Here is a 22,824-nt window from a genome sequence, read left to right on the forward strand (position 1 = left end):
GTGTAAAAGAGACTGCAGTCTTTGTTATAGCCACAGTAACACAGCTGATGTTTGTCTCGTGTTCAAAAAAAAAAAGTGGGACCAGCAGATAACCGTGGTATAACCGAGTTAAAGAATTAAAATGACCCAAAATCTGAAGTGGAACCGCAAATTGCTTGCAATGAACAGCAAGGACGAACAGCGACCGAAAGACAAATGTATTTATACCTTTCAGGCAGGCCCCTCCATCCGAAGTTCTGATGAATGACCCTAGCCAGAATGTTAACTCTTGTCTTTCAAGTGTGATTGTCTTGTCAATGTGATATCTCAGTAGTAACCCCGGTGGGTGAGGTACTGCCCTGGCTGCCTTGTCTCGAGATGTAAGAGGTCGGGGTAGGTTCAGTTTTCCTCTCCTGCCTCTCGGTGGGCTGATTAAAGAGTGGGATTAATGATGTCCGCAGAGCTCAATTCCAGGTCTTGCAGAGTTTAAGGCTGTAAGGCCACTGCTTTAATTACACTACCAGCCGGCAAGTTACAAAGTATTGTTTTAGAAAGGTGCAACGAAGGCAGAGATCAACCTGCATTCAGGACTGGAGGAGGAGACGATGTCTTAGCTAGAAATGTCACAGAATTTACAGAACATAAACTGTCCCATTCGGCCCTGCTCCACACGAGCCTCCTCTACCTTGCTCATCTCATCCTATCAAGATATCCTTCTATTCCTTTCTATAGCTTCCCCTTAAATGCTATTCACCTCAACTACTTCATATGGTAACGAGTTCCACATTCTAACCACTCTCCAGGTAAATAAGTTTCTCCTGAATTCCCAATTGCATTTGTTAGTGACTATCTTACATTTGTGACCCCTAGTATTGGATTCCCCCACAAATGGAAACATCTTCTCTAATATCTACCCCATCAAAGCCCTTCACAACTTTATAGACTCCCACCAGATCACCCCTCAGCCTTCCCTCTGAAGAAAAGAGTCCCTGTCTGTCCAGTCCTTCCTGATAGTTCTATGTTGTGGGAAGGAGATATGTTGAAATGTTTTTCTCCCCTCTCTCTCTCGTGCTGCAGGATTATATGCAGATGAAACCTACAACTGACTGAAGAACCTGGCTTTCCCAATGTTTACACTGTCGGACACTATTTTAAATTCCGATTCCAGTCATGGCATATGATGAAGCACTCAAGAAGAAAGAAGGTAATTTATTTTGGGTGATGGCACAATGAGTGTAACTTGGAACAAGTTGGTTGCATCTAAAATGAATGGTGTTTTTTAAAGTCCCGGGTGCTTGTTCAAACTGGGACACTCGCAGCCTTTTGCACGGCTAGTTTTCTGACGCTCACATCTCTTAAGCCTGTATGTTTGCAATTTTTGACGGCCGTTCTGTCAAATGTTTCCTCTTTAGCAAAGAATAAGGGACTTTTGATTTGTTGTGGTTGCATTTAACTGCCAGCTTTATAACACATACATGTGAAATTTTATGAATACTGTTTCATTTCAAGGGACAATCCATAATTTTCACCGAGTATGGAAGGTACTTTATGGGGCTTTGAATGTTCGATGTACATCTTATGGTGCTCCTCGTGCAATGCGATTTTTCCCGTCACCATTTTTTTTCAGCAATTAATTTCTTTCCCCTCCTACCTGTCTCTCCGAGAGGCGCTAATTCGCAATGAAGTACAGTTCTGTGGGCACCGAGAGTCGACCAGCGAGCCGTTTTCAAACCTGAGCCTGGAAAGTGTGTGTTGGTTGGGATCCGAGAAGGGAAGGAGGAACGCCAGCAAGCAGGACACAGACGGGAGGGAGGGCCTGGGCTAAGCAGCCGTGCACCATCCTATCCAAATCGTCATGTTCACACGCACTGTATAGTGGCCCAGTGCAGGCACTGCGGCTGATTCCTGTGCAGGCTCTCCCTCGCCGCCACCACTCCAGATCTGTGGGGTCTGGTGTGCCGATGTGGCTTAGTCTGGTGCTTCTCCTCCCCTTGCAGGTTTGTGCCAGTCCTCGGTATCAGCGCACAAGCTGCGCAGTACTGAAATTGAACTTGGCTGCAGCAGTGTATGTGGGCGAAGGGGGGTGCTTTTTCTTCCACTTGCGTGAGCAATTGTGCAGTGGACCAATTAGTAGGGTTTTTAAACAAAAGCCTCTTGCGCATCCCCAATTTTCAACCGCTCCACCACTGGCGGCCGTGCCTCCAGCTGCCTTGGCTCTAAGCTCTGGAATTCCCTCCCTAAACCTCTCTACCTCTCTTTGCTCCTTTAAGACGCTCCTTAAAACCTACCTCTGACCAAGCTTTTTGTTACCTGTCTTAATATCTCCTTATGTGGCTCGGTGTCAAATTTTGTTTGATTATCACTCCTGTGACGCTCCGTGGAACATTTTACGACATTAAATGTGCTATGTAAATGCAAGTTGTTGTTTGAATTATACACAGTACATCTTGTATAACAGGTTTTACAGTAGCTACCTTTAGCTCATAGCAGTTTAATTACACTACAGTTATAAGATGGGTAGACTTGCAGTATATAATTGCAATGCTGCAGCCTCTCGCACTAAGTCCTAAGTCATTTATATGCAAAGCACATGGCTAAATATTGTTTAAATGGTTAATGGGACTGGGTGCATGGTGGGTTAGAACATTGATCTTTCGTTTCCGGGACCTGGGTTCCAATTCAAAACCGACTGAATGAAAATCGACTTTTACGGCCAGCTGGAAGGAGCCGCAATTCAATCCGTCAGCCTTGGTGAGGCTCCCAGCGTGTGCAAGCCTGCAGAGCAAGACTTTCCTTCAATTGGCACAGCTTGGACCACAATTTGATGATCTCGAGGCACTTTTCAGTTACAGTTTTGATTTCCTGAGAGCGATGCCACGCCAGCCATCCCGTGACACCTCCTTCTTCCATTTGCATTCCCACCCAAACCACCCACCCCGTCGCCATCGGACACTGGGCCTCAGCAGAGTCGGAAAACCTGGTGGCATCCACGAAGCTCAGAAACATGTGGGTCTCTGTTGCCAGCGCAAGGTAAGTTGGGGCTATTAAGCTTGCTGGTGACCAAGTAGGAGGCGCTCTTCTGCTGTGCTACAGTACTGCGTTGTAGAGGGTCCTTTAATCTGTACCTGACTTCGGAATGCTAAATGTTGATACTGGAGGCAAAGAAAGTGGGGTGGGGGGAGCTTGTGTTCCTCAGCATTATCTCGATGAAGACAAAAAAATACTCAAATAGTTATGAATTTCCTTGTTTAGTTTAGATTTCTATAAATGTGCATCATTTCCGGTTATTTTCTACACAGCTGCTAATTTTAATATTTGTTTCCTGTCCACCTTTTCCCGTCCTCCTATTTCAGTGTAAAATAAGGGTCCCGAGGTGGTCAGGCAGGACAATACATGCTCCAGAGATGCTCACGGACCCTCCCCACTGCAGCACAGTTGATTGGCCCTCCGAGAGGCACGCTTGGGTGACTTGCTTGAGTTGGAACCCAGCCAAGATTGTGAAACTCATTCTCGAGGGGGAGCCCAATTGCAAATATTAGTCACCAGTGGGATTCTAACTCGGCCCTTCTCGTACGGAGTCCAGCATTCTGGCTTTTGGAGCATTAGGAGCAGGAGGAGGCCATTCAGCCCTTCGAGCCTGTTCTGCCATTCAATTCGATCATGGCTGATCTGCAGCATCATTCATATTTATTCTACAACCGAATGGGAAGCTATAACGCTTTCTGATTTTTATAAACATTTTGCAGAACACTAGAAAAATATCTGGGAGGAAAATAGACTCAACCCTTGACATGTTTGGCTTGTAAATGCATGCCTTCCGTGGGTTGTTATGAAGCCTTTTCATTATCTGCTTTCAAATTCTACCCCGAGAGATACGATGAAGGTCTCCTCTCACGGTTGTTGAGGATCTTTTGAGTTTGACTAGTTTTAATCCAACTTCCATTTCGGACACGAGTCTGCAGCATAATTACCTGCTCTCCAGTTTGAGTCCGTTTTACCTCACGCTGGTGTGAATGCAAAATATGACTCCCTCCCAGCCCCCCTGCAGTCGGAGATGCTTTTCTGGTCATTGAGTTCAAGCATGCTGTTGAGGCTGGTGCATTGTGTGCTTGCTGTGACCGCTGGTGTGTCTTACGGCCGATGTAAGAGTGCTGCTGTCACGTTGGAAGAGTAATTTTCCATCACCGTCATCACTTACCTTGAGGAGCGCCAGCAGGCAGCCATGCACAAAAAGATTGTGGCGGTGGACTTCCCAAACACAGGATTGCAAGTTTGAATCCCTGGCGCGACTTGAAATTGAGACTCCCTTACCCAGACGGTATGATTGCATCGCGCGTTGGAATGCATTGTGTCGGGGAGAGGCGCAAGATGTCAATTTGCATCTGCGGTAACGTTGGCTGTGCTGCCAAGAGGAGGCAGCGAGCAGAGGCAAAGCTTCCCCCCGAAGCAAATCGCCCTGGGGTGCTCCATCGTATTGTCATGGCTGACTAGAGAGCGTCACCGAGGGGTGGGGGGGGGGGGAAGCCTGTCAGCGGGCCTTCTCTTGGTCGGCGATTGGCTTTGGACGGTGCAGAAGAGGAGACAGTAAATGACCAAGCTCTCGCCTGTTCTATTGGATGGGCTTCCACCAGCTCTCGGCTGGTTCTCTTGTGCGGATCACTCCAGTGCAGTGGGGCCGCGCACCTGATAGAAATAGCCCGCCCTCGCAGAGCGCAGCAGCAGCAGCAGCAGCTCATCACAATGTTGGTGGCTGGGGTGAAGCGTGAGGCCCAGGTCTTTGCAGCTGAAGGAGAAACGGTGTCAGTGTGAGGAAGTCCCCACCCATTCATCCCCTCCCCAAAAATAACAGAGGGGTAAATATATATAAACATACTTCAAATATAAATAGATGATTTGTAAGCCCTTTACTGCTGTTGCAGATTGTATAGTGGGTGAAAGCGGAATTGAAGAGGTGGGTCTGGCAGCAGGCAGAAGCCAGCGGGAGAAGAAGCGCTCGTATAAAGATTTGCTGAGAGAAGAAGAGGAAATAGATGCAGAAGTCCGAAAGTCAGCCAAAAAGAAAGCGAAGGTGAGGGCTGCTCTTTGTGTTTTTTTTTTAAACCTTGCTGTTTTTTTGCTCACCCTGGATGCGGCCGCCCCACCTCGCATTTTCATCCGAGGAGCGACCGAAGGGGCTCCAGATTCAGGGGCTGTGATTCAGGCAGGGCGAAGCTGAGCAGTATCCAGTTGTATTTGGCTTTTTTTGTTGTTGTTTGCTCTACGTCCCAAAACAAGGGGGGTGGGGGGGGGGGGTAGTTGTCAGATTGACCGCAAAAAGATGTCAAAGGAACATTTATCAAACTGCCGTTCTTGATTCTTCACAGTTGCGGGTGACTATTAACTTTGGCAATCGTGATTGAAATATTGAATACTGTAAACATTTCAGTCTTTTTGTCAGTGAGTTTACAGTTTCAGTCTGTCGTAAGGCCTGTCTTTGTAGACTCCTTCCTCCCACTACCCGTCTCTCTTCACCCCACTCACCCACCACGTCTGATGTTTAAGTTGCAACCCACTGTCATCATGTTAAACAAAAAAGAAAGACTCCCATTTCTACAGCGCTTTTCACAACCTCAGGATGTCCCAAAGCGCTTTACAGCCAGTGAAGTACTTTTGAACCGTAGTCACTGTTGTAATGTAAGAAACGCGGCAGCAATGTGATAATGACCAGATAATCTGTTTTTAGTGATGATGATTGAGGGATAAATATTGGCCAGGACACCAGGGAGAACCCCCCTGTTCTTCTTCGAAATAGTGTCATGGGATCATTTACGTCCACCTGAGAGAGTAGACGGGGCCTCGGTTTAACGTCTCATCCGAAAGACGGCACCTCCAACAGTGCAGCACTCCCTCAGCACTGCACTGGAGCGTCAGCCTAGATTTTGTGCTCGGGTTTCTGGAGTGGGAAAATGAAGTGTCTTTTGTGCACTGTGTATGATGGCAGAAAGGAAGTTGGCACCTGTGATCTACATTGCAGACATATGAAGGTTAACTTTGGTGGTAGCGTTTTATCTAATCTGGGTCACTGCAATAGCCCGAATTTTGCACTGCATTGAAAACAGTCCTGATTCCCTCCAAATGTCTTGCTGAGTTTATGCAGTGAGAATGAGGAAATCCCAGGCCTCTACTGAGTTAGCTGACCCTGAGCAGAGTGCTGGTGGGTCGGCACTACTATTGTCTTCACCGCCCTGGACTGCAAGGGGACAAAACAGCCAGGGTTCCCACTCCTGATCAATACCTTGCAATCCGTGCGGGAAGTCCATGGATGCGGGAAGTCCATGGATGCGGTCAGAGGTTGAGGACAGGACTTGCTGGAGTCGGAACAGGCCTGCTGTCATTCGTTGTCGAGGCGCACACAATGCCTACCGGAGGGTGTCTGTGGAACTGTAGGTTAAAAAGGAATCGGTGCTTTCAGGAGAGGAAGTGGTTGGGGGGGGATATTCCCCCTTCATGGATCTACCATCATGGATGCAGTCCACTTTTCGCGAGCGAACAGCAACAACTTGCATTTGTATAGTGCCTTTAATATAGTAAAACGTCCCAAGGCATAAGAACACTCTGTCTCTCTCTCTCTCTCTCTCTCTCTCTCTCAATCCTTTCAGCTGCATTTCCTCACTACCATTTTCATCCACATAGCATCTCTTGTGCTATTGTCAAGAAGGACTCTCTGATCACACTGAGGTGTCCCTCGCAGGCACGGGCATTAACTTCTGTGCTAGTTTATGATATCCTATCCAAAACATACTGCTCCTCCAACCGTTAAAATCGCTTTTTTTTTCCTCCTTGGTTTTACTTTTTTGTTTGAAACAACCATTTTGGATTCTCACCATTGAGCTGCTTTGCAGTTTCTCCGTGGCCGTTACAAATGCTTTCCCATCTCTTGATCGGGAATCACTTGGCACACAGCACGGTGGCATAGTGGTTAGCACTGTTGCCTCACAGCGCCAGGGACCCAGGTTCGAATCCGGCCTCGGGTGACTGTCTGTGTGGAGTTTGCACATTCTCCCCGTGTTTGCGTGGGTTTTCTCCGGGTGCTCCGGTTTCCTCCCACAGTCCAGGTTAGGTTGATTGGCTATGATAAATTGACCCTTGGTGTTAGGGGGATTAAATACGTGGGGTTACAGGGATAGGGTGGGATATGTGTTGGTGTAGGGGTTACGGGGATCGGGTGGGATATGTGTCGGTGCAGGCTCGATGGGCTGAAATGGCCTCTATCTGCAGTGTGGGGTTTCTGTGATTCTGTGAATTAAGATCAAGAACTCATCCATATGGGAATCTCTTGGGTGTCCAATCAACTGTAAACCACATCCCGTGGTACCATGTGCTGACCGCCAATATGCTGCACCAACAGATAATGCTCCTTCCTAAGCCATCACTAATGAGCAGGGAGCCACACTACCAATATCAAACTCTTAACTTGCATTGCAACAACAAGAACAACTTGTATTTATATAACTCCTTTAATGTAGTAAAACATCCCAAGGCGCTTCACAGGAGCGTAATAAAACAAAATTTGACACCGAGCCACAGAAGGAGAAATTAGGACAGGTGATATGGTCAAAGAGGTAGGTTTTAAGGAGCATCTTAAAGGAGGAAAGAGAGGCAGAGACGTTTACTATGAGGGTAAGTTATCGGGGCAGTTCCTTGTTGAATATTGTATGTTATAAGCTGCTTGACATAACCGGGAGGATCATATGAAATTGACATCTGAAATTGTCAGGCTGGAAAAGACCAGCTGGTCCATCAAGCTTGCCCCACACCACGATGGCCGCTCCATTATGGATTGGAGATTACCTATGCCAGTTGTTCATTTCCCATATGGAGCAGTGTAATTGGAACCATTGCCCTCAACATTCTGGAATCCAGGTGTTTGGAGATTTTCCTGAGTAACATGTAAAATATAAAGTTACCCAACACAATTACATTGCTACAGCGACCAATGGACAGCAGAACCTTGGTATTCTAATTTTACATGGATTTATTCATTCAATATTGTTACCACTGTCTAACCTAGAGACCTCCCACAAATGCCAGCGACAACTTGTTGAAGTCTTTGCATTTGCAATCTCGTATGTTGCCGAAGCCACTCAAAACCCTCCAGGAGGTTGATCACTTCCCCTGAAGACATTGCCACAATCTGCACGGGAGCCAGCTCCACCCTCTTCAAGCATGTTTCCACGACCAACAAGCCAGCTGCTATCTTTCCCCGAGGGTGCTGGTCTTCCTTCTGCTTCGAGTCTACCTGAATAAAACTGTGGAATTGTTCAGGGCAAGTTTGTGCTGTGGACTAACCTTTACTGGGACTCTGGAGGGGATGATCCAAGCTCATTTCCCTCAGGATTCCTTAACAATCAGTGTGAGAAGCCCTTCACCCCAACTGCCCGGGCCCAGATATCGGAGGGCAAAGGGTAGTGTAACGCACCACGCCACCCATTCTCTAATTTGCCCCTTTTCTATAAACTCGTTGCTCGTCTCTTAATTATCCATTTAACCTTGACTTACATTGATTACCATAAACCTTGATCCTAGTTATTAAATGTAATGGCTCTTGTGTATACTGTTCCGAGTTTAAATCTTAGTTTTTTTGTTCTATTTATAGGAGGGTGAAGGTTTCCTGTTGGGTGCTGATTTTCATAAGAAGAAAAAGAAACTACAGCATTTAACGGGAGAAGAATTCTACTATGGAGGTATTTGGTGAAGTTCTTTTTCCGGTATTTGTTTTTCTTTGTGATCTCCCTCCTTTGTGTACAAGTGGAGGCACTGGAGACGGTGCAGGAAATATTCACAAGGATGATACCAGAACTGAGAGGTTATAACTATTAGGAAGGTTTCAACCACTGCAGTATGAGTATGGGGTACGGTAGCATAGTGGTTATGTTGTGGGCTAGTAATCCACTTATAAATCACTGGTTCGGCCTCAACTGGAGCATTGTGTCCAATTCTGGGCACCGCACTTTAGGAAGGATGTGAAGGCCTTAGAGAGGGTGCAGAAAAGATTTACAAGAATGATTCCAGGGATGAGGGACTTCAGTTACATGGATAGTCTAGAGAAGCTGGGGTTGTTCTCCTTAGAGCAGAGAAGGTTGAGAGGAGATTTGATAAAGGTGTTCAAAATCATGAGGGGTCTGGACAGAGTAGATAGAGAGAAACTGTTCCCATTGGCAGAGGGGTCGAGAACCAGAGGACACAGATTCAAGGTGATTGGCAGAAGAACCAAAGGCGACATGAGGAAAAACTATTTACGCAGCGAGTGGTTAGGATCTGGAATGCACTGCCTGAAAGGGTGGTGGAGGCAGATTCAGTCGTGGCTTTCAAAAGGGAATTGGATAAGTACCTGAAGGAAAAAAAATTGCAGGGCTACGGAGAAAGGGCAGGAGAGTGGGACTGGCTGAAGTGGTCTTGCAGAGAGCCGGCACTCACTTGACGGGCCGAATGGTTACAGCACAGAAGGCGACCATTCTGTGATTCTAATCCAGAGGCCGGGACAAATAATCTGGAGACGTGAGTTTAGATCCCACCATGGCAGCTGGGGAATTTAAATTCAATTCTTTAAATAAATCGGAAATAAAAAGCTAGTATCAGTAATGGTGACCATGAAACTACCGGATTGTCGTAAAAACCCAAATGGTTCACTGATGCCCTTTAGGGAAGGCAACCTGCCGTCTTTACTCAGTCTGGCCGAAATGTGACTCCAGACCCACAGCACAATATGGTTGACTCTTAACTGCCCTCTGAAATCGCCTAGCAAGCCATTCAGTTGTATCATAACCCGCTAGGAAAAATTATAATCCACACGAACTGCAGCGGTTCAAGAAGGCAGCTCACCACCACCATCTCAATGCCTACCCTCAAACCCCCTTCTTCATTTCAGACCTCTATCAGGTCACCTTAGTCTTCTCTCTTCTAGAGAAAAGAGCCCATTTACTGGGCTCTCTCCCAGTCCCCCCATTTACTGGGCTCTCCCCCAATTCCCCCATTTACTGGGCTCTCCCCCAATTCCCCCATTTACTGGGCTCTCCCCCAGTCCCCCTATTTACTGGGGCTCTCTCCCAGTCCCCCCATTTACTGGGCTCTCCCCCAATTCCCCCATTTACTGGGCTCTCCCCCAATTCCCCCATTTACTGGGGCTCTCCCCCAATTCCCCCATTTACTGGGGCTCTCTCCCAGTCCCCCCATTTACTGGGCTCTCCCCCAATTCCCCCATTTACTGGGCTCTCCCCCAATTCCCCCATTTACTGGGCTCTCCCCCAGTCCCCCCATTTACTGGGGCTCTCTCCCAGTCCCCCCATTTACTGGGCTCTCCCCCAATTCCCCCATTTACTGGGCTCTCCCCCAATTCCCCCATTTACTGGGGCTCTCCCCCAATTCCCCCATTTACTGGGGCTCTCTCCCAATTCCCCCATTTACTGGGGCTCTCTCCCAATTCCCCCATTTACTGGGGCTCTCTCCCAATTCCCCCATTTACTGGGGCTCTCTCCCAATTCCCCCATTTACTGGGGCTCTCTCCCAATTCCCCCATTTACTGGGCTCTCCCCCAATTCCCCCATTTACTGGGGCTCTCCCCCAATTCCCCCATTTACTGGGGCTCTCCCCCAATTCCCCCATTTACTGGGCTCTCCCCCAATTCCCCCATTTACTGGGCTCTCCCCCAATTCCCCCATTTACTGGGGCTCTCCCCCAATTCCCCCATTTACTGGGCTCTCCCCCAATTCCCCCATTTACTGGGCTCTCTCCCAATTCCCCCATTTACTGGGGCTCTCCCCCCAATTCCCCCATTTACTGGGGCTCTCTCCCAATTCCCCCATTTACTGGGGCTCTCTCCCAATTCCCCCATTTACTGGGGCTCTCCCCCAATTCCCCCATTTACTGGGCTCTCCCCCAATTCCCCCATTTACTGGGCTCTCCCCCAATTCCCCCATTTACTGGGCTCTCCCCCAATTCCCCCATTTACTGGGGCTCTCTCCCGATTCCCCCATTTACTGGGGCTCTCCCCCAATTCCCCCATTTACTGGGCTCTCTCCCAATTCCCCCATTTACTGGGGCTCTCCCCCAATTCCCCCATTTACTGGGGCTCTCCCCCAATTCCCCCATTTACTGGGCTCTCCCCCAATTCCCCCATTTACTGGGGCTCTCCCCCAATTCCCCCATTTACTGGGGCTCTCTCCCAATTCCCCCATTTACTGGGGCTCTCTCCCAATTCCCCCATTTACTGGGCTCTCCCCCAATTCCCCCATTACTGGGGCTCTCTCCCAATTCCCCCATTTACTGGGCTCTCCCCCAATTCCCCCATTTACTGGGGCTCTCTCCCCCAATTCCTCCATTTACTGGGGCGCTCTTCCCCCAATTCCCCCATTTACTGGGGCTCTCTCCCAGTTCCCCCATTTACTGGGGCTCTCCCCCAATTCCCCCATTTACTGGGCTCTCCCCCAATTCCCCCATTTACTGGGCTCTTCCCCCAATTCCCCCATTTACTGGGGCTCTCTCCCAGTTCCCCCATTTACTGGGGCTCTCCCCCAATTCCCCCATTTACTGGGGCTCTCTCCCAATTCCCCCATTTACTGGGGCTCTCCCCCAATTCCCCCATTTACTGGGCTCTCCCCCAATTCCCCCATTTACTGGGCTCTCTCCCAATTCCCCCATTTACTGGGGCTCTCTCCCAGTTCCCCCATTTACTGGGGCTCTCCCCCAATTCCCCCATTTACTGGGGCTCTCTCCCAATTCCCCCATTTACTGGGGCTCTCTCCCAATTCCCCCATTTACTGGGGCTCTCTCCCAATTCCCCCATTTACTGGGGCTCTCCCCCAATTCCCCCATTTACTGGGGCTCTCTCCCAATTCCCCCATTTACTGGGGCTCTCTCCCAATTCCCCCATTTACTGGGCTCTCTCCCAATTCCCCCATTTACTGGGGCTCTCCCCCAATTCCCCCATTTACTGGGGCTCTCTCCCAGTTCCCCCATTTACTGGGGCTCTCCCCCAATTCCCCCATTTACTGGGGCTCTCTCCCAATTCCCCCATTTACTGGGGCTCTCTCCCAATTCCCCCATTTACTGGTGCTCTCTCCCAATTCCCCTATTTACTGGGGCTCTCTCCCAATTCCCCCATTTACTGGGCTCTCCCCCAATTCCCCCATTTACTGGGGCTCTCTCCCAATTCCCCCATTTACTGGGGCTCTCTCCCAATTCCCCCATTTACTGGTGCTCTCTCCCAATTCCCCCATTTACTGGGGCTCTCTCCCAATTCCCCCATTTACTGGGCTCTCCCCCAATTCCCCCATTTACTGGGGCTCTCTCCCAATTCCCCCATTTACTGGGCTCTCCCCCAATTCCCCCATTTACTGGGGCGCTCTCTCCCAATTCCCCCATTTACTGGGGCTCTCCCCCAATTCCCCCATTTACTGGGGCTCTCTCCCAATTGCCCCATTTACTGGTGCTCTCTCCCAATTCCCCCATTTACTGGGGCTCTCCCCCAATTCCCCCATTTACTGGGGCTCTCCCCCAATTCCCCCATTTACTGGGGCTCTCCCCCAATTCCCCCATTTACTGGGGCTCTCTCCCAATTCCCCCATTTACTGGGGCTCTCTCCCAATTCCCCCATTTACTGGGCCTCTCCCCCAATTGCCCCATTTACTGGGCTCTCTCCCAATTCCCCCATTTACTGGGGCTCTCTCCCAATTCCCCCATTTACTGGGGCTCTCCCCCAATTCCCCCATTTACTGGGGCTCTCTCCCAATTCCCCCATTTACTGGGGCTCTCTCCCAATTCCCCCATTTACTGGGCCTCTCCCCCAATTGCCCCATTTACTGGGCTCTCCCCCAATTCCCCCATTTACTGGTGCTCTCTCCCAATTCCCCTATTCAGATGCCGTTTGCAGTCCCTGTCCATCTACTTTAAATTTACTTTATCCTGGTCAGAAGCCGAGAGATTGATGGAAACAGTAGATACCATATGAAAAATCCATATTTGTAATTTAGTTGTCAAACTCCGAGACTTTACTATGAGCCTGTCGATGGTAGAACAGTTTAAAATTGAGCAACACTGTCCAGTGGCCACACGATGGCGGTGTTCTCTAATAGTCAGATGTTGATCTGTTCTGAGGAAATCACACAAACTCTGTTTACAACGGTGAGCCAACCTTTAATGGCCGACACAAAACATTGCGTAGAGAATAAACAATACTAAAGAGCAGTTTACCGGAAGATAAACTACTGAGTAAGTTTGGACCGTATAACCCACAAGATGTCAGGCTCCTAGGCCATATTATGTTAAACCATCTTTTGGATGAGACGTTAAACCGAGGCCCCGTCTGCTCTCTCAGGCGGATGTAAAAGATCCCGTGGCACTATTTCGATGAAGAGCAGGGGAATACTTATCCCTCAATCGACGTCACTAAAAACAGATTATCTGGTCATTATCACATTGCTGTTTGCTGTGCGCAAACTGGCTGCTGCATTTCGTAGATTACAACAGTGACTACACTTCAAAAAGTACTTCTTTGGCTGTGAAGTGCTTTGGGACGTTTGGTTGCCATGATAGGTGCTGTATAAATGTAAGTCTTTTTTTGGTATCAAAAGATTGCTCAAGGGTAGCACAAGCCCAATTTCAAGGCGGGGGGGGGGGCGGTGTTACGTAATATCAACTTTATGAGGTGTTTTCGTGAATTAGGCCATAAGATATTCATGTGTTGCATCACCCTGATGTCATGAGCTGTAGCCAGGGTTTTGCAGCCCTGCTGTCAGTAACTGGCTGCACGCACGTGTTTATCCATGTATCTGTTTGTTAAAGGAATCCGTAAATAGTTCCAGCCGTGGTGTGTGGGAGGAGCAAGCCAGCGGAACTGAACCACCACATATATGTAGTACGAAACATCCCAATCTGTTCATCCCATTAAAGCTCACAACAAATAAAACTAGATCACTCCAGCGGTGGTGCGCAAGACTGTTATTGAAATCCAAACCATATGAAAGTCTGGGATTAAAACTATGTAAATACGCATCGTTAGTTGGCATTTGAAAACAAAAGAGGACAGATGAATGTTTTGGGTGGAACTCTTCTTCAGAGTCTGGGCAGGAGGGGAGAGAAACCATTTGTAGAACTGATCAAAGCTAAAAGGGTTGAACAGCAGCTAGGGATTAAGAGCACAGATTTAGGCTAAGTACATTCAAAGAGTTGGCTAATAGACTTAGTGGTCTGAAAATAGTTTTTAAAATGCTTGAAAAGAGTGAAGGCATTAACTGCATTAACCAAGATACTGATTTGCTTTATAACTCGCCTCTGTTGATAGACGAACACTTTCAGCCATTGGGCACCAGCAATATTTGCAGCTTCAAGGACCTGAACAAGCCTGAATCCAGGCCTTTGAGTCCTATAATTCACCAGAAGTTAATACAGAGGGCAGAGTTAACTGGGGGCTAAAACAATTAGAACTTAGCAGAGAGGACAATAACCAGGGGGCATGGATTTAAAGTAATTGGTAGTAGGATTAAAGGTGAGTTGAAGAGAAATTTCTTCACCCAGAGGGTGGTGGGGGTCTGGAACTCACTGCCTGAAAGGGTGGTAGAGGCAGAAACCCTCACCACATTTAAACAGTACTTGGATATGCCCTTGAAGTGAAGACCAAGAGCTGGAAAGTGGGATTAGGCTGGAGAGCTCTTTATCGGCCGGCACGGACACGATGGGCCGAACGGTCTCCTTCTGTGCCGTAAATTTCTATGAAAGACTGAACAGGCTGGGGCTCTCTGCTCTGGAGAAGAGAAGGCTGAGAGGTGACCTAATAGAGATCTTGAAAGGGTTCGATAGGGTAGATGTTTCCACTTGTGGGGAAGTCCAAAACTTCTCCTGTCTCTTCTGGTTCTTTTTGCCAATTACCTTAAATCTGTGCCCTCTGGTTACCGACCCGTCTACCACTGGAAACCGGGTAAATAAGGAGAAACTGTCAAACCCCTTCATGACTTTGAACATCTTTATTAAATCTCCCCTTAACCTTCTGTGCTCTAAGGAGGACAGTCCCAGCTTCTCCAGTCTCTCCACCTAACTGAAGCCCCGCATCCTTGGTACCATTCTAGTAAATCTCCTCTGCACCCTCTCCAAGGCCTTCCTAAAGTGTTATAGTCCTATAAACTCTTCCTCGGGTATGAGTTTCTAGATTGGAAGTGAGATGACATGGTCTTTTGATGAGGTTGTGGGTGTTTTTGAAAACAGTGATGGTGTGTTAGAATGCTGCAGCATTCTATCGGGGATGGGGCTGGGTTGGTGCAGACTAGATCATTGAGTACAAGAGAATCAAACAGCTGCCTGAATCCAGAGTGTGCTATAACCTTGAATATAGAGAAGACTGAGTGAGGGGTGACCTGATCGAGGTCTTTAAGATTATGAAAGGGTTTGATAGGGTAGACGTAGAGAAGATGCTTCCACTTGCGGGCGAGACCAGAACTAGAGGCCTTCAATATATGATAGTCACTAATAAATCCAATAGCGAATTCAGGATAAACCTCTTTACCCAGAGGGTGGTGAGAATGTGGAACTCGCTGCCACAGGGAGTGGTTGAGGCGAATAATATAGATGCATTTAAGGGGAAGCTGGATAAGCACATGAGGGAGAAAGGAATAGAAGGTTATGTTGATGGGGTTAGGTGAAGAGGGGTGGGAGGAGGCTCATGTGGAGCATAAACACCGGCATGGACCTGTTGGGTCGAATGGCCTGTTTCTGTGCTGTAAATACTTTGTAAGAAATTAAGAGGTGTTATTGGACAGAGCACCAAATGGTCAATCAAGCTTTGATACAAATGGAGCTGATCTCGCCGAGGGTGAAAGTAAGGGTGCTAGAATTGGCCTCAGCCGGTCTCAGTTACAGTACAGGGCCTTGGTGAGACCACACCTTCAGTATTGTGTGCAGTTTTGGTCGCCTTATCTGAGGAAAGATGTTCTTGCCATGGAGGGAGTGCAGCGAAGATTCACCAGACTGATACCTGGGATGGCAGGAATGACGTATGAAGAGAGATTGGGTCGATTGGGCTTATACTCGCTGGAGTTTAGAAGAATGAGAGGGGATCTCATTGAAACTTATAAAATTCTAACAGGACTAGACAGACCAGATGCAGGAAGGATGTTCCCGATGGCCGGGGAGTCCAGAACCAGGGGTCACAGTCTAAGGATAAGGGGTAAGCCATTTAGGACAGAGATGAGGAGGAATTTCTTCATCCAGAGAGTGGTGAACCTATGGAATTCTCTACCACAGAAGGCAGTAGAGGCCAATTCATTAAATATATTCAAGAAGGAGTTAGATATATTTCTTAAGGCTAAAGGGATCAAGGGATATGGGGAGAAGGCAGGGACAGGGTACTGAGTTTGGATGATCAGCCATGATCTCATTGAATGGCGGAGCAGGCTCGAGGGGCCGAATGGCCTACTCCTGCTCCTGTCTTCTATGTTTCTATAAATTAAGATGGGGAAGAAGCAGCCAGTGTTCTACTGCTGACTACTGCATGGAGATCGAAAGAGGTCAGGATTGGGCTCTACCAGTGTTCACATCAAAACTGATTCATTGTCACTTGGTTGGGGGACTGTTGGAGTGGCCACGGCCAGTGCCGGTGGAACCGGTATCCCGTAATTAGTTTGTGCTTTCAGAAAAGGAGTGAGCAAAATAATGGGGGTGGGGGAAGGATTGGGAGAAGCGATGGATTGGATTCTGAAACAAGCCCTTGGATGATGGTGCGTGAGATAATTGTTCTCATTCACATCGAGTCTACAGCACCGAAACAGGCCATTCGGCCCAACTGGTCTATGCTGGCATTTATGCTCCACACGAGCCTCCTCCCACCCCGCTTCATCCAACCCTATCTGCATATCCTTCTATTCCTTTCTCCATCGTGTATTTGTCCAGCTTCCCCTTAAATGTATCTCTGGCATTCGCCTCAACCACTCCCTGTGGTAGCGAGTTCCACATTCTCACCACTCTCTGGGTAAAGAAGCTTCTCCTGAATTCTCCATTGGATTTATTGGTGACTATCTTGTATTTATGGCCCCTAGTTTTGGACTCCCCACAAGTGGAAACATCTTTACGTTTACTCTATCAAACAACAACAGCAACTTGTATTTATATAGCGCCTTTAACGTAGTAAAACATCCCAAGGTGCTACACAGGAGTATTATAAGGCAAAAAATTTGACACCGAGCCACATAAGGAGAAATTAGGGCAGGTGACCAAAAGCTTGGTCAAAGAGGTAGGTTTTAAGGAGCGTCTTAAAGGAGGAAAGAGAGGTAGCGAGGCGGAGAGGTGTAGGCAGGGAATTCCAGAGCTTAGGGCCGGGGCAACAGAAGGCACGGCCACCAATGGTTGAGCGATTATAATCAGGGATGCCCAAGAGGGCAGAATTAGAGGAGCGCAGATATCTCGGGGGGGGTTGTGGGGCTAGAGGAGATTAGAGATAGGAAGGGGAGAGGCCATGGAGGGATTTGAAAACAAGGATGAGAATTTTGAAATTGAGGCATTGCTTAACTGGGAGCCAAAGTAGGCCAGCGAGCACCGGGGTGATGGGCAAACGGGACTTGGTGCGAGTTAAAACCCCTTCAGAATTTTAAAGACCTCTTATCAGTCATCCCTCAGCCTTCTCTTTTCTAGAGAAAAGGGCCCCAGCCTGTTCAGCAGTCTTGCGTTTCCGTGAACTTGTGTCACAAAACAATTCACTGTTTTATTTTTTTTTCCTGTAATATATGTAGAACTGTCACCTATGGAACCTGTGAAAAAGAAAAAGAAATCCGAGAGTCATCAGCCTGACACGGCCATGGGTCTCCTCAAGGCTATCACCTCGCCCATACCAACGGCCGCAAAGCCTCCTAAAAAAGTCGAGAAACCATTTTCCGCTTTCAGCTCTCCATCCTATCCTCCTTTTCACAGTGAGAGCAAGAAGGAGCACAAGAAAAAGGCCAGCAGTACAGAGCACGAGGAACCCTCTGAAGAAGGGGAGTTCCACAAGTCGAAAAAGATGAAGCCGCTTTTTGTAAGTACGGACACTGTGACTGTGCGCGAGGGGGAGGGTTTAAAAATGAAACTCCTCCTCTCGCCCAAGGACAAATCGGGCACGGACGACGAGCCGTTCAATTTTGCCGGGACATCAAGTCTAAAGAAGTCCTCCAAGAAGATAGGCAGGGAGGAGCACGGCCCTTTCCTCGCGGCCCTCGAAGCCCACGGCATGCCAAAGGCGTCGGCTGTTCGCAAAAAGCACAAGTCGGACTCTCGGGTCAGCGAGAGCTTCGACTCCGAGGCGCATTTCTACACCGACGTCCACGCCGGCAACCTCTCCGAGTACGAGTTCTCGGGATTGGAGGCGCTGGATACTGCGTCGTCCTCCGGCGGGGAGCTGGAGGCGGGAGAGCTGGTCATCGACGACTCTTTCCGAGAGATGAAGAAGAAAAAGAAGAAAGACAAGAAGAGCAAAAAGAAGAAGGACAAGGAGAAACACAAAGAGAAGAAACACTCCAAGTCGAAGAAGATGCTGCCCCATGCCCCGGGGAAGGGCTTATCAGCCACTAAGTGCTGTCACCCACCACAGTCGAGCGTTAGCACACCTTATGCAGTAAATGTGCCCCCACCTTCCATATTCCACGTGGAAGGACAGAGTGAGAAAAAGAAGAAAAAAGAAGAAAAAGACAAAGAAAAGGTGGAGAAGCCTGAAAAGGTAGGACCACTCTGAACGTATTTTATTACACCATCAGGAGACTCCTCCTTCTTCTTCTTCTGTCTTAGGCAGTCCCTCGGAACCGAGGACGACTTGCTTCCACACTAAAAATGAGTTCTCAGGTGACTGATGAGTCCAATGCGGGACCTACAGTCTCTGTCGCAGGTGGGGCAGACGGTGGTTGAAGGGGCGGGTGGGTGGGGTGCTTGGGTTGACGTGCGCTCCTTGCGCTGCCTGCGCTTGGCTTCCGCTTGCTCCCGGCGAAGAGACTCAAGGTGTTCGGCGCCTTCCCGGATGCTTCTCCTCCGTTTTGTGCGGACTTGGGCCAGGGATTCCCAGGTGTTGGTGGGGATGTTACACTTTTTCAAGGAGGCTTTGAGGGTGTCCTTGAAGCGTTTCCTCTGCCCACCTGGGGCTCTCTTGCCGTGCCGGAGCTCCGAGTAGAGCGCTTGTTTTGGGAGTCTCGTATCGGGCATGCGGACAATGTGACCCGTCCATCGGAGCTGATTGAGCGTGGCCAAAGCTTCGATGCTGGGGATGTTGGCCTGAGCAAGAACACTGACGTTGGTGTGCCTATCCTGCCAATGGATTTGCAGGATCTTGCAGAGGCAGCGTTGGTGGCACCTCTCCCGTGCTTTGAGGTGCCTGCTGTACATGGTCCATGTCTCTGAGGCATACAGCAGGGCGGGGTATCGCTGCTGCTCTGTAGACCATGTGCTTAGTGTCGGGTTTGAGGTCCTGGTCTTCAAACACTCTCTTCCTCAGGCGACCGAAGGCTGCACTGACACACTGAAGGCGGTGTTGGACTTCGTTGTCGACGTCTGCCCTTGTTGACAGTAGGCTCCCGAGGTACTCCACTGAAACACCAAATATCCAATTACTTGTCCCAGTTGCTGTCAAGTTAGATTAGAGGTGATCACATGTAAGAAAAGAAAGACTTGCATTTCTATAGCGCCTTTCACAACCTCAGCATGTCCCAATGCGCTTTACAGCCAATGAAGTACTTTTGAGGTGCAGTCACTGTTGTAGGAAATAATAATCACCTCCGAGTGATACAAGGCTGTAATCTAATCAGCATATTCAGATGAAACCCGAAACCCCAGAAGGCAAGCTCCGCAGGGTCCGAACTGCCTTCTGAACCCGGTGATTCGTTTGCAGAACTGTTCGGTGTCTATTTATGTTTTATTTTGCCTCTGATTTTTCACCTTCCCAAACACAGCAAGCCAATTCTAGTCCGGTCCCACAGGAGCAGTGACGGAGGTACCTTGCTCAAGTGACTGTGTAAGTGTACGCAATAGATGTTGGCAGTCTACTTGTGTGCTTCAAACATTGGAGCCTCCTTTATCCACCAGAATTTTCACAGGACAAAGCCTTGCTCGAGCAGTAGACTTACTGCACGGCTGCTTTAGTTGTTTGTATTTCACCCATTTTTTTTGTGAATATAGAAACATAAAAGACAGGAGCAGGAGTAGGCCATTCGGCCCCTCGAGCCTGCTCCGCCATTCAGTGAGATCATGGCTGATCATCCAAATTCAGTACCCTGTCCCTGCTTTTTCCCCATATCCCTTGATCCCTTTAGCCTTAAGAAATATGTGCATTATGTTTACATCTACAAGAAGTGTTGGCAGGCAACCAAAATTACTTTTTTTTATTCGTTCGTGGGATGTGGGTGCCGCTGGCAAGGCCGGCATTGATTGCCCATCCCTGATTGCCCTTGAGAAGGTGGTGGTGAGCCGCCTTCTTGAACCGCTGCAGTCCGTGTGGTGAAGGTGCTCCCACAGTGCTGTTAGGGAGGGAGTTCCCGGATTTTGACCCAGCCACGATGAAGGATCGGTCGATATATTTCCAAGCCAGGATGGTGTGTGACTTGGAGGGGAACTTGGAGGTGGTGGTGTTCCCATGTGCCTGCTGCCCTTGTCCTTCTAGGTGGAAGAGGTCATGGGTTTGGGAGGTGCTGCCGAAGAAGCCTTGGCGAGTTGTTGCGGTGCATCTTGTAGATGGTACACACTGCAGCCACGGTGCAGCATCCGTGGAGAGAGAAACAGAGTTAACGTTTTGGGTCGATGACCTTTCGTCAGAACTGAAACGTTAACTCTGTTTCTCTCTCCACAGATGCTGCCTGACCTGTTGAGTATTTCTGGCATTTTCTGTTTTTATTTCCGATTTCCAGCATCCGCAGTATTTTGCTTTTGTATAATGACTTTTCAATGATAGGGTTTAAAAGCACATGTATTCACGCAAGTTTTAAGAAAAGGCGCTAGGACAAAATACGGCTTAAAAAGCTAATGAGCTGAACTCTCTCTCAAACTCCCCCACTGCCTCTCTGCTGTTAGACTGCTTGTCCGACATCTAATCTTGGATGATGTCCAAGAGAGCGTCAGCCAGTGGCTCAGTGTGTCCCACCCTCGCCTCTGAGTCAGAAGGTTGTGGGTCCAAATCCTGCTCCAGAGACTTGAGCACAAAAATCCAGGCTGACACTCCAGTGCAGTGCTGAGGGAGTGCTGCACTGTCGGAGGTGCCGTCTTTCGGATGAGACGTTCAACCGAGTTCCCGTCTGCTCTCTCAGGTGGGCGTAAAAGATCCCATGGCCACTATCTCGATGAAGAGCGGGGGGGAGTTCTCCCCGGTGTCCTGGGGCCAATATTTATCCCTCAATCGGCATCACGAAAACAGATGATCTGGTCATTATCACAGTGCTGTTTGTGGGAGCTTGCTGTGTGCAAATTGGCTGCTGCGTTTCCTACATTACAACAGTGACTACACTTCAAAAAAAAGTACTTCATTGGCTGTGAAGCACTTTTAGGTCGTCCGGTGGTTATGAAAGGCGCTATAGAAATGCAAGGTTTATTTTTTCATGAGCCTTGGTTTCTCCAGTTAAAAGTACTTCTTTGTGAAATCATTTGGGTGCCCTGAGGACATGAAAGGCACTATATAAATGCAACTTCTGTCATTCTAAAAGGAAGACCAACGCCATCAGCTTCAGCTCCTGCCATAACCTCCCAACCCTTGCCACCGACTCCATTCCCCTCCCCAGCCACGGACTCGGGCTGAACCAGACTGTTCTCAACGTCGACAAACTGTTCGACCCAGAGCTGAGTTTCCGACCTTGTATCCTCCCCGCCACAAAGACAGCCTGCTTCCACCCTCATGACGTTGGCCCCTCCACCCCTCCCTCAGCCTGTCTGCTGCTGAATCCAATGTTCTCCTGGCCGGCCTCCCCTCTTCCATCCTCCATAAACTTAAGCTCACCAAAACTCAGCTGCCTGTATCCCGTCCCGCACAAAGTCATGTTGGCCTCTTGTATCCAGAGCCATAACTTCTAAAATACTCCTCCTGTGTATACATCATTTGTGGCCTAGGCCATTATCTTCTTTATAGTTTCCTCCACACCAACGCACCCCCCCCCCCCCCCCTCCAAACACACAATCTCCATTCCCCTTGCTCCATCCTCTTGTGCATTCTCCTTTCATTTGGCATCAGTTGCCTAGTTCCCACTCTCTGGAATTCCTTCCCTAAACCACTCTGCTTTTCCACCTCCCTCCTCCTTTCCATCTCCCTCCTCCTTTTAAAGCCCATCCTTTAACCAAGCATTAGGGTATCTGGCCAATCTCTCTGCCTCGGGCCTGGTGTCCATTTACCTTGTGCCTCTGTGAAGTGCTTGGGACATTGTTCTCCGTTAAAGATGCTACAGAACAATACATCAGTTAAAGTCGTTGGGAAGAGTTTGTGGGGTGCTGCTGACAAAAGTAGGGATTTTCACTGGGGAGGCGGGTTGGCAGTGTGGCAGGGGGGTAGAGGGAAGTCATGGGTACGCAATTGGCAGGGGGGTAAGGAGAGAGCAGTGGCAGTAGAAAAGGTGAGGGTACTCTGGGTGGGGAAAGGAGGTTTTCCCGCGCTGTGAGTTGGGGACCCCTGCATTATTTAAGATGGCTGACTATTTAAAGATGTAACAATACAGGTTTCCTGGGGTCGCTGCAACTGCTGGGACTACATAGTAATTCAGGTTAATTTATTGGGTACCCCCCCCCATCTTTTCCTTTCAGAGTGTCAGCCGTGGCTCAGTGGGCAGCACTCTCGCCTGAGTCAGAAGGTCGTGGGTTCAAGTCCCACTCCAGAGACTTGAGCACAAAAATCCA

At 48.7% G+C, this 22,824-nt stretch overlaps 1 protein-coding gene across 5 annotated transcripts in view; it reads left to right on the plus strand.

Moving 5' to 3' along the window:
- The window catches only part of hmgxb4a (HMG box domain containing 4a), a 58,940-nt gene that overhangs the window by 11,405 nt on the left and 24,711 nt on the right, over window positions 1-22,824 (plus strand). For 4 of the 5 annotated variants that reach the window (XR_015073928.1, XR_015073929.1, XM_085969478.1 and 1 more), the window contains exons 2-5: window positions 1,057-1,183; window positions 4,899-5,047; window positions 8,615-8,702; window positions 17,730-18,688. Coding sequence is in view for 3 of the 5 variants with exons in the window: in XM_085969478.1 (XP_085825604.1) it covers window positions 1,150-1,183; window positions 4,899-5,047; window positions 8,615-8,702; window positions 17,730-18,688 (1,230 nt within the window). In the remaining 2 variants the exon portion in view is untranslated. Of the gene's footprint in view, window positions 1-1,056; window positions 1,184-4,898; window positions 5,048-8,614; window positions 8,703-17,729; window positions 18,689-22,824 lie in introns of those variants that run through there. The other variant, XM_085969479.1, reaches the window with a different exon arrangement.

The sequence above is a fragment of the Somniosus microcephalus genome, chromosome 28 (genome assembly GCF_052327205.1).
Source record: "Somniosus microcephalus isolate GS21.2 chromosome 28, FLI_Smic_1.0, whole genome shotgun sequence".
In the NCBI taxonomy this organism is placed as follows: Eukaryota; Metazoa; Chordata; class Chondrichthyes; order Squaliformes; family Somniosidae; genus Somniosus; species Somniosus microcephalus.